The following is an 11,806-nucleotide window of genomic DNA, read 5'->3' as shown; positions in this document are numbered from 1 at the left end:
GCAATGAAAAATTGTTTGAAATAGAATGAGCCACATTTATAATTATTTATCATTATTATTACATCTTTATCTCATATTATTACATCTCATTTGCATTTAGTGACGCCCACAAAACTCCATTAAAGACGAAGCTCAAAAAAAAGATAGGAATATGAAAATGACTACTAAACCACGAAAGAAGGAATTGTTTTTTTCAGAGGTGGCAGTCCATGTCATCATTTATTTATGTATTCTTATATAAACCCTTTTCTCTGTGCAGCATGCAGGAAGTGTGTGAGGTGTTGAAGAGTGCAGGTTTTTCCCACGTGAAATCCATCACACAGCTGGAAGGACAGACGTTCTGTCAGGACATCCAGTTTCTCGATCTGCTGGTGTTTCCCACGTGTGTGAAAAGAGAACTACACAAAACAAACCTGCTAAAAGATTACAGGCTGGTCATCCAGGTGCTATAATTGCTATAAACATACCACACACACACACACACACACACACACACACATCAGAATCATCAGAATAATTATTTTTGGTGAATCAATGAACTAACTCATGAGTCATTAACATGAAATGAGGTAAAACTCATGACTAAGTCTAAGCAAGTTAGACCTAATATCTAGCTAGCTAAACCTGCCACAATATAAGGGATTAAAATATAGCTAAGGCTGTGGTCAGTGGATTGTGTTAGCCAAAAATAAACAGCTAGTTAATAGCTATAATATAAGGCATTCTTTTGAGCTAAGTGTTAAGCTTTATAGTAAAGGAGTTTTAGCTACAAATAAATAGCTAGCTAGCTAGCTACCTCACAGCACTAGTTATTGGTGTTTTCAGCTATACATAATCAGCTAGCTACCTCACAGCACTAGTTATTGGTGTTTTTAGCTATACATAATCAGCTAGCTACCTGACAGCACTAGTTATTGGTGTTTTTAGCTTATACATAATCAGCTAGCTAGCTTATAGCTCTAGCTATTGGCATTTTCACTATATATAAACAGCTAGCTGGCTGTAGCACTAGTTATTGCCGATTTAAGCTTTGCCTAATAGCTACATAGCGGTTCACCAAGGGATTGTTGTTGATGAATAACTAACTATCTACCTTGTAATAGCTAATCATAATGCTATTGATTGTAGCTAATGTTTGGACTTTTGGAGTTTTTTCTCACTGACATCCTTTCTGCTTTTGATTTGTTTGTAGGATAAGTCTTGCTGTATTGCTCCATGGGCATTGCTCCCCTTCTTGGTTCAAGACAGAGACATGATTATGGCTGGATCGTTCTCCGCAGCCACTGTAGCTCATACAGCTGCCATTGTCACTTCTGCACAGGCTAACATGCACACGATTCATCACTCTAGTAAACAGGCTCGCAGCAGCATGAGGATGTTTGTGTGTGTGGGAAACTGCTCAAGAGTTCAGAGAGATGAACTGCAGGAGGTGCTCAGCAGCATGGGCTGCAGCAGTGAGTGTGTGTGTGTGTGTGTGTGTGTGTGTGTGTGTGTATGCTTCACATATGAATACATATTGCCCTACAGAGTTGATATAGTATGTACAATATGTGTGTGTGTGTGTGTGTGTGTTTCAGACGTGAAGCTCCTGCCTGAGGCTCTTCACACACTGGATGCGTGTGACACGCGTCTGCAGAAGGTTCAGCTCATCCTGCTGACTCCGCAGTGTTCTCTCTCTGCAGTCTCAAACCCTGTAGACTACCTTCTGCAGGAGAATGGAGGTACACACACACACACACACACACACACACACACACACACACACACACACACACACACACACACAATAAAGCCCTTCATATCACACTTGTTTCCTAGACATATATCTTACATTCCATGTTGACCTGAAACTTCCCACTGAACTCTAGTCGAGTCTCGGCAGAGTTTCCCTTAGCACTCGAGCTGGAATTCCAGCCTCCATGTTGTTTCATCTTTAATGAATGCATTATTAATGGCCCTCTCTTAACATTCTGCCTACTTAGGCAGCCTCCTCCTAAGTGGAACACTATGCAAGTGTGTGTTTGTGTGTGTTCATGATAACAGCATAATGTGTTGATTATCTATGTAATATTGTGTAATCAACACATGCCTAATTTCACAGTAGGAAAACAAATATATATCGACTGGTGTGTGTGTGTGTGTGTGTGTGTGTGTGTTATAGAAAAAGAGCTGCTGCAGGATCTGTCCCAGGGCTCTGTCTCGCAGTCCAGACTGCAAACACTTGTTTCCGAACAGAAGCGAGACCTTCACCATGCCCTCCGATGTAAGTGTGTGTGTGTATGTGTGTGTGTTTGTGTGTATTTAATCAGTTAATCAGTTGACTCCAGAGAAGGAAATTTTAATTGGAAGTTTGCATTGACCTAAAAATTGATTTAAACCAAGAACTGTAATGAAACTTTATAACACATGAATGATACACAATCTTAGCACAATCTCTCTCTCTCTCTCTCTCTCTCTCTCTCTCTCTCTCTCTCTCTCTCTCTCTCTCTCTCTCAGTTCCTTCTAGACTTTCATTATTCTGTGTTCACTATTTGTTTGATGCACTACATAACAACCAAACCTCTCTAGAGAACAGGGTAATCCTCTGTGTGTGTGTGTTGTTAGTCAAAGTGTGTTATCGAATGTACATTCCTCCCTTTTCTTTCATGCAGCTCGTTAAAGTGCTGTTAATTAACAAGCAGGTGCTGATCAATTTCAACCAATCAGTAAAGAGTCAGACTCACTCTGCTGCTGCTGCTGTGTGTGTGTGAGTGTGTGCGTACATATCCAGGAAGATGCAGCATCAGCAGATTTCTACACATACACACACATACACACACACACATACACACACACACACACACACACACACACACACACACACTCACACACCAAGCCTCCTCCTTATCTTGTGCACCTTAATGATCATAAGCTATGTTAACATGCATCTTAATAATCTATTAACAATCGTAGATAGATAGATAGATAGATAGATAGATAGATAGATAGATAGATAGATAGATAGATAGATAGATAGATAGATTTGATTTTGTATTCATTTAGTTAAAGATTTTATTATGTGAAGAATAAAACATTTTACTGCATGACGGTGTAGCAAAATAATCGACGACAGGAAGTTACATTTAACGCCATCGAACAAAGTAGTTCCTGTTAATGCAGAAACTGGGATCGTGCCCTTTAGTCCTAAAGACAATCCTGACACGTAAAATTTACAAAGTGCTGACACTGAAGACTCCTTCCAAAAAGGCTCCATAAAAAGCCTCACGCATTTAATGTCACTGCGATGAAAATGTCACAGAAATGATCATGTCTCAGAACAAGCACACTATAAATAATAAAGCTGTGAATCAGAATCGAGAATTCTTTAAGCCAGCAGGGAATTCAGCTCACTTCATAGATGTACTGAGTTCTTCTATCTTAACCAGTCCTTAAATGTTTTAATATTTGTGCCTCCATTAACACACTAAGTGCTCTAGATTTGAAAATTATCCCGTAGGTTAAAATTAATCTTGTTTTTGTGCTGGAAATTTAAAAATGCTAAAAGTAGCAGTGTGTTTAAGAGTCTTAGAGGTTTAGTTTCTATCGAAGTCTGTCAGTGGCCTTTGGCTGAATCTCTGCCTTAGGGACGTGTCAGTGGACAGATAAATCAATGACTCAAGCAAATTCTGCTGGCTTTGCAGGGAAAGGATTTCTTATCCGTTGTTCAGTCTTATGCATTGCAGAGCTTTTTCTGGAAATTACTCTCGAAACTGTCAAGATGAGCCTGGAACAGTGGCGTTAATAAACCACCTGCTCTAGACAGAGGCAGCTTATCCACAGGGGCAAGAGGGGCAGAGCCAATATAAAGCAATCGGCCATAAGATAAAAACCACTTGCCTAATATTGTGTAGGTCTTCTTTGTGCCACCAAAACACCTCTCTGAAGGTGTGCTGTGGTATCTGGCACCAAGACGTTAAGTCGAGAGATTGAACCTCCTTATAGAAGACTTCTTTGTTTCAGCGCATCGATTCACGGTCTGGTTCTGATGCTCACGTTTTTCATTGGGGTTGAAGAAAACACACTACTTGTAATAATATGTCTCAACATGCAGAAGAAATCAGAACCAGCCTCATCATCAAAGAACACCAAGGAACCTTCTGTGGAAACAACACACACCGAGAGAATGAATAAACTCTCTTGGATGAAGACAGTTCCTGGATGAGTTCTGTAGGAGGTTTCACCGTGTGATAGCAGATTTGAAGGATCCCACTGTTCAGAAATGAACAAAAGTTCACCCGCTTCAGTCAAATCAGTTTGAAGATAACCTTCGTTTCAACCCACACATAGGCAAGACAACTTCATGTTCAATTTCCAAAATATCCAAAAAGAAGAAATAACTTAATGGAGCTATCATGTTTTACAGTGTGATCTCGTCATAACCATGACAATGAAATTGACTTAAACGTAGCACTGTTACGATTTCATGATTCAAGCACATTTTCTTGTATCAGAAATCTTCAAGATACAGCTTTACTTCTGACTGATACAAAGCACTGACACTGGAGACTCCATCCAAAGAAAAATATTAATTAATATACAGTAAATGTTCAGTTACTATCCTATGTTTAAGTTGTTAATATAGAAACTATAGTGATGTATTAATTGAAACCTGTAAATCCATCTTCTGACCAATCAGAATTGAGAATTCAAGAGTGCTCTGGAATCATGTAATTACACTGCACCTGTCGTGTTCAGTGCTACTTCCTGCTGTTTTACTAGAACATCATAAGGAAATGGTTATTTTTTTTATTTTATATTATTTCCCAGTTCCCGGAGTGCGTGTGGTGGTGTACTCCACCTGCTCTTCACTTCCAGAGGAGAACGAGGATGTGGTGAATAGCTTTCTGACGCCCACAGAGCAGGACTCCAAACTACAGCCTTTCACGTATGTGCTTGACTCTTCTGTGTACTCACAATCTCAGACCTTTAATTTGATCAATCTGTGTGTGTTTTAGAAAAAGCTATATATATGCAAATACCTATGGCTTATGTATTTTGTTAGATGATGACTGTGTCTCTATTATGACATTTCAAATACTGTATGCATTCAAGCATGTTGGTGTGTGTGTGTGTGTGTGTGTGTGTGTGTGTGTGTGTGTGTTCTGGTCTATCACTGTATATGGTTCTCCGGAATATGTACATTCACTGAGTGTGTGCGTGTGTCTGTGTGCACGTCTATCCCTGTATATGGTTCTCCTGAGAGAGAGAGAGAGAGAGAGAGAGAGAGAGAGAGAGAGAGATTATCATTGTATATGGTCTCTCTAAATTTAATATTTAATATTAATAATTGTGTGTGTGTGTATGTGCTTTCCTATCACTGTGTAATCACAAATTTGTTCATTATTTTGTGTGTGTGCACTTGCGACTGTATATGGTAATAGTAAATTAGTATATTTGTACATTGTACATAGTACATTGTGTGTGTGTGTGTGTGTGTGTGTGTGTGTGTGTGTGTGTGTGTGTGTGTGTGTGTGTGTGTGTGTGCGTGTGTGTGTGTCAGGCTTAGTCACCCGTCCCTCCTGCTCTGTGATCAAGAGGCTGGCAGTGGAGAAAAGAAGGCTGACTTTTTCAGGCTGGATGCTTCTGATCAGAGTAACGGCTGCTTCTTAGCGGTACTCATACGGCAGGTCTGTTCCAAATATCACACACACACACACACACACACACACACACACACACACACACATTGCATTCTGTTAAATTCTTTGCTTACTTACCTGAAAGACTTAATCATGGGGGATCAGGGGAGATGGGGACTGAGTGGCACAATGCTCACGTTCATATTTCAGTCTAATAACATAAATTACATTAACATAAATTAACTATTAGCTATTAACTTCAAAAGTTCCTTTAGAAGTCGTTTGTTGGGAACGCCATGCACAAGGGGTTTGCCATTATAAATGTAAAAAAAAAATCAGGCCACTTTAAATTTATGGCTCTAATTGAAAACCATGGCACATGCAGCTATTTGTGAGTGGCTTTGAGGTCTGGCTCATTCTGTTATTTTCAAAACAGCAGCTTTAATAGGATTGCAGGGTATAATTTAAATCACAGGCTCATGTAAATACACTTATTCTCATTTCTGTAACAACTTGTATTGCAGAGAAATTCATTTAAAATGTAGCTTAGTCAACTGAGAAAAGAATTGTTTGATTCATTTGTCTTATATAACTACATAATGTACATGTAGCTATTTAATGCAAGTAATAACAGGAACTAATGTTTCGTAGATGCTCCACAACTTTAAAGGTAACTATAACCGAAAAAAGTACAACATTGTGTTGTTTAATAAATCCAGAAATGTTAGTGTTGTTAAATTGCTCCACTCCATCCTTTGTATTTAAACTATTTATTACACACCTAATATTAAGAGAATGGTGTAGCTGCCAATACAGGAAAATCACTCATCAAGAATTTTTTGTTTTAATCTTAAACAACAAACCTTTAATAAATATTTGTTTAATAACCTTTAAACAAACCAATTAACTCTTTTGCCTCTTTGATTTCATCTAATATTAGTCCTGTTAGAGATTTAACCCCGACTGTTGAAATTCTCAAAAAAGGCTAGAAGATTTGAGAAAATAATAAATACAGTAGAGCAAAGGAATAAAGAGTGACAGATAGCTGCAAAGAAAGAGAGAAAGCAAAGGAAAGATAAACAGAATTGGGAAAAGGAGAAATAGGGATAAAACACAGACACACACACACCATTTGAAGTTTCCACAGACGGTTCCTGCATTTTAAAAATTGGTCCTCTTCTAAATAAAGTGTTTGTAAAGAGGTATGAACACAAACATTCCCCACATTGACAGTCGCTTTTATCCAAAAACAACCGACACCTGAGGCAAAATGCAACAGTTCAGCAATGCAGAACGGGAGAGATTTCTAAAAGATGCACAAGCTTTCTAAAAGAATCCACACAACAGATTAAAAAACAATAATAAAACCTTTCACAGGCTAAAACTTAAAAAATGCTATCTATAAATTATTGCATCATTCAAACTCCTTGCTTATAGGTTTCATGTTTTTTTTTTTTTGTTTTTTTTTTTTAAATACACGTGTAATGCAAGCGGTGCCGTCATATTGCACACATCAATCACATTCATTTCCACATCGATGCACCTGAACAAATGTAATCAAAGCAATTTAATGGTTGCTTTATCTCACGTTCTCGAACACATCCTGCTGTAAAACACAGTAATAAACATTATTGTAGTGCACTTAAAAATGGCTCATAAAATTGCAATTAGACGCAAGTCGAAAATTTCGCCCGCTGCTATTTCTCTCTCCAAAATCTGTTCCCGCTTAACTGTAACCTCCCTCACGCTGCACATGAGGCTAATAAAATGGACTTTACTACACAAACGGAGAGGAGGGTGGCTCTAATTCGCAAAAGTAGAGCGATAAAATCAGCTATTCTAAAATTTTCCATGGTACGTAAGACTTAATTTGAACATGTTTTTTAAATTAGCTACAGTTTATATTACAATGGATTTGCAAGAGTTAACAAGAGTTCACTAAAACTATATTTTACTCATATATACTCATCACTTCTGAATTGTGAGGCATGACTAGAACTGTTTTCATGAAGAAAACCTTAATTTACACCAATAATTGTATCAAAGTATGCTGCGTTTTCCTATGCTTTTGATGTTTGTTTTATTTTGAAGCTAATTTTTAATTAGAGAAATTATAATTAGCAATTTAGCTGATTTCATCATTAGATAAAGAGTTCATCGCTAACAGCTTTTAGCTAATAGCTTTGCTAGCACATCTATTGTGTTAACAATGAAAATGTTTTATGTTACAAAATATTTTGATGGTTATAGACCCACTTTATTAATGTTAATTAGATGGCTAGCAAAAATCCTTTTTATAGCATCTCTTGTGGACAGGGATGTGTTTAGCATTAAGTTTCCCACTTGCCCAGAGCGATTAGCTATTGTGCTAACCATAAAAATGTTGTTTAACAGCATTTTATTTTTTGTGTGGGCAGGAATCTGTTTAGCAGATTTGTCACTGAGTTAATAGCTTGTAGCTAACGGCAGTGTGGTCATTTCCTGTCAGCATGATGAACTATTATTTTAGCTCTTGTCAAGAAAATTTTATATTATGAATTTAAGAATTACATCCTTTTGATAAAAATAGTCAATTTACTGAAGTTATTTAAATAGCTAAATTAACTAGCTAGCTAGCTGTTTCATGGCAAATATAGAAGTCTATTTGACAAAATTAGCCAAATACATTTTTAGCACGTTCTCAGACGTATATAAAAGAGAAAAACAACAACATTTTTGACTAGCACTAAGTGGATTGTATAGGCGCTAACATGTAAACATATTTGTATAATTTGGTTTATTAAGTAAAGTTTACAGCTCATATGTATCAGAACTATGTTGTGCAGTTTTTTTTTTTTTTTTTTAATTCCAAGATGATTTTGAGCTTCTCTGTTAATCAGAATCTGTCATGGTTGTGCTGAAACTACATTTCCCATCAGCCACTGCACACCACCCGACAATGAAACATGAGTGCTTTCACTTGCTTCAAGTTTAGATTAACTACCACTAGCTTTTCAGTCAATCTTGTACAGCGCTCTTTATATTTTTGTATTTGCGTCCTTTTATTTATTTTATTTATTTATTTATTTATTTTCTTGACAGAATCCTTCAGCAGTTTTAATATCCAGTTTGGTACTTGAGTAGTAAATAAATGTTAAATACAACTTTAATACAATCCTGTTCACTATGTTCATAAAAAGATTCCAAACAAATAGTGTTTGTTCCTTTAGAGCTACAGTACCCCTTAGGTAAGTTTTATGTTTAGCTATCTGGTTAAAAAAAAAAACCCAGTTGATTTGGTTAGCAATTGATGCCAAGTTTAACTCTGGTGTTATTTTAGTAGTTTACTCTCTTTTTTTTGTGATTTATCAACACATCTGAGTGAAATGTTGATATTTTAGATATTTTTGTCTTGTTTCCGCAGACATTACACCTTTACATTGGCTTAAATCCAAGACTTAATGTCTTTATGCTAGCTAGCTAAATTGCAGCACTCTGTAAATAATTATTTTGTAGTTGCCTAGCAACAGTTTTCATGACTTTAACCACTGGAACATGAGTATTTTGTGGCAGTTTTTTTCATCCAGAATGCTCAAATGCACAAGTTTCTTTTTGACAGTTAGATTTGTGTATGTGTGTGATGATGATGGTTCGTTGTGACCTTGTGCTTTGTTTGACCATAAATAACAGTTTTGTGACTTTATGGAGAGAGAGAAGGGAAGCCAAAAAGGGAATAAATGAGAGAACAAGGAGGACATTAAGGAGGACATATTAAATATTTCATTGCTCCCTTGTCTTCCTGTGTTAGCATCAGCATGGCAAGCCATCACGACCCCAACACACACTCTAAGAAAGATTGAATTATTCACACCGAGTGGGTAGATTTCTGCTGAGACAGCAGGTGATCCAGCAGGGTGCACAAACACACATGAGAATCAGGATTCCTGCCAAGATTAGACAGTTCTAATTAGCATCTTAAATGTATTTTGTGTACTATCAGTGTGAGCAGTGTTCATACAGGGAGACTATAAAATTCCTGAAGTGCTAAAGCCAACGTGAAATGAAGAGTGGAATTCTGGAAATATTCGTACTTGTATGGTCACAGCCTTCAACATTATGTCAGGATCAGGACCATCAGAAGCCACCGCAGTTAGCATTTTTGCTAAATATTTGATGTGGTGAGTGAGACAAATTCTAAGCAAAGTTTAAAAATCTGATTGGTCTGAATGTTCTAGAATAGTAGCTATGAGCTATAACTCAAATCATTTGTATAGTGGACATTCGACATGCTTTTTTTTTTTTTTTTTTTTTATGGAGATGATTAACATTCATGCTAGAAGTCTCCAGTCTCAGAGTTTTATAAGCCACCTAGGGGATTTTTCTTGGAAACGATATAATTGTCTTACTAAAGAGGTGACAACAGTTTACAGACATTAGTAATAACAGGGATTAACTCGTCTCCAAGGTGTTCCATTCCCAATTAAGATGTGGGAATTGCCTTCAAGAATATAGTGGTTAATGTGCAATTTACTAAACACTGAATATACCTCTGCATCTCCTCTACAGCCTGAGACAGAAGTGACGGAGACAGCACAGGAAGTAATAGCTCGCGCCACAGCTAGCGGCTTGTTGGACGGGATACAGCTGATCAAGAAAGAGGGTCATGGTCGACAGACACGAAAAAGACCTGTGCATCAATCTCGCCGGCGACCCCGTGTCTCTGTTAACAGCCAGCTGCAGGTGGCCGAGTTTCTGAACCGTGAGGCAAAATTGAATAGCTCAGCTCCAGCAGCAGCACAGGAGAGGACAAACAGCACGTGCTCACCTTGGGGTAACACACACACACACTAACAAACACTTCAGAGTAGGCACCCTCAGGCTAAGCTTTCATGTATCTGTGGTTTTCCCTTGCTGCATCTTCATGCTTTGTTGTCTCATTGTGTCCCCACCCACTTTCTGTTGCCATTGGTCGCCCAAGCTCTTGTTCACAGCAGGTCTAAATGTAAATGACTGGCTTCTGCACCTCACCTTTTTCCATTAGACCTGTAGTGTTGTGTGTTCAGCTATAGACACAAAAGTTTGTGCACCCCTGAATATCCCATTCTAGATTTAGTCCTCCTTTTACTCTTATAGTAAGCGCCAATCTTTTGGGAACGTTTACCATTAGATTTTGGAGGTTATCTGTGGGGATTTGTGCTCATTCAGTTAGTGAGGTCAGGCACTGATTTTTGAACAATGCGGCTTTGGGTGCTAGTTCATTTCAAAGGTGTTCAGTGGGGTTGAGGTCAGGCTTTCTGACACATATGGGTATGATGGTCAGGGATGCACATACTTTTGACCATATATGTTTTGGTAACAACTGACAGCTGTCTCGGTTTCTAATTCTTTTCTGTTCCTCTCTGTAACTTTCTCAGTCTCAGGAAAATCCAAACCAACTCCTCCGCACTTGTGCAAGCATGCCTCCTCCAGCACAACCTCAACCTTCTCCAATCCAAGCCACACCTCTTTAATTGCAGGTCCCCCCACCACCACCACCACCACCACCACCACCACCACCTACTCCTCCTCCTCCACTGGCCTGATCTCTTACACAGGCAGTGCAGCTTCCTCTACTCCCTTCAACACTGCCCAAACCTTCTCCACCACAGACCCCACCTTATATAGCTTAAGCTCCACCTCTGACATCAATGGACTCTCCATCACCTCCATTTCCAAGGGCCCTGCACCACCCTATAGGACGCTGAATCGAACCAATGGCCACCGAGCTGCTGCTTCTCAAGTTCCACCCCCTGCTCAGCCCAGAGCCAGACAGGAAGTCCTGCGTCCTGTGCTGATTTCATTTCCTCCTCCTCAGTTCCCATCACTGTGTCCAACATCTGCTCCAGTAAAGCACAATACTCCTCAAAACTGGAGGAACTGGACACGCCCTGCCCCGCTGACACACCCTGCCCCGCTGACACACCCACGATTTCGGGGCAGCCTGCGGCCCTGGTTCTGACAAACACACACATACACACAGTAATAGTGCCAAAATTAGGTTCGTCTCTGTTTTTTACTCAATGACATTCTATTTTTGTGTAATAATTTGTAAGATCTGTTTTATTCTCTAGGTTAAAACCTGTACATCATTTTTTTGCTAAAAGCAGAATAAACCTTTAACACAGCTGCATGTTTTTTTGAAATGCCTTTATTAGCACAGGGACATTATG

General features: G+C 38.6%; 1 protein-coding gene across 2 annotated transcripts in view; it reads left to right on the top strand.

Moving 5' to 3' along the window:
• LOC132861121 (putative methyltransferase NSUN7) overlaps window positions 1–11,709 on the top strand; it is a 30,513-nt gene extending 18,804 nt beyond the window's left edge. For both annotated transcript variants that reach the window (XM_060892498.1, XM_060892497.1), the window contains exons 6-13: window positions 260–443; window positions 1,193–1,454; window positions 1,578–1,721; window positions 2,162–2,263; window positions 4,807–4,924; window positions 5,540–5,666; window positions 10,164–10,428; window positions 11,012–11,709. In XM_060892498.1, coding sequence (XP_060748481.1) covers window positions 260–443; window positions 1,193–1,454; window positions 1,578–1,721; window positions 2,162–2,263; window positions 4,807–4,924; window positions 5,540–5,666; window positions 10,164–10,428; window positions 11,012–11,595 — 1,786 coding nt within the window. In that variant the 3' untranslated portion in view covers window positions 11,596–11,709. The remainder of the gene's footprint in view (window positions 1–259; window positions 444–1,192; window positions 1,455–1,577; window positions 1,722–2,161; window positions 2,264–4,806; window positions 4,925–5,539; window positions 5,667–10,163; window positions 10,429–11,011) is intronic.
• The last annotated feature ends 97 nt before the right edge of the window (window positions 11,710–11,806 follow it).

This window comes from Tachysurus vachellii, chromosome 18 (genome assembly GCF_030014155.1).
Source record: "Tachysurus vachellii isolate PV-2020 chromosome 18, HZAU_Pvac_v1, whole genome shotgun sequence".
Classification (NCBI taxonomy): Eukaryota; Metazoa; Chordata; class Actinopteri; order Siluriformes; family Bagridae; genus Tachysurus; species Tachysurus vachellii.
Note: the sequence above shows the minus strand (reverse complement) of the source record. Positions and strands in the feature narration are given on the sequence as shown.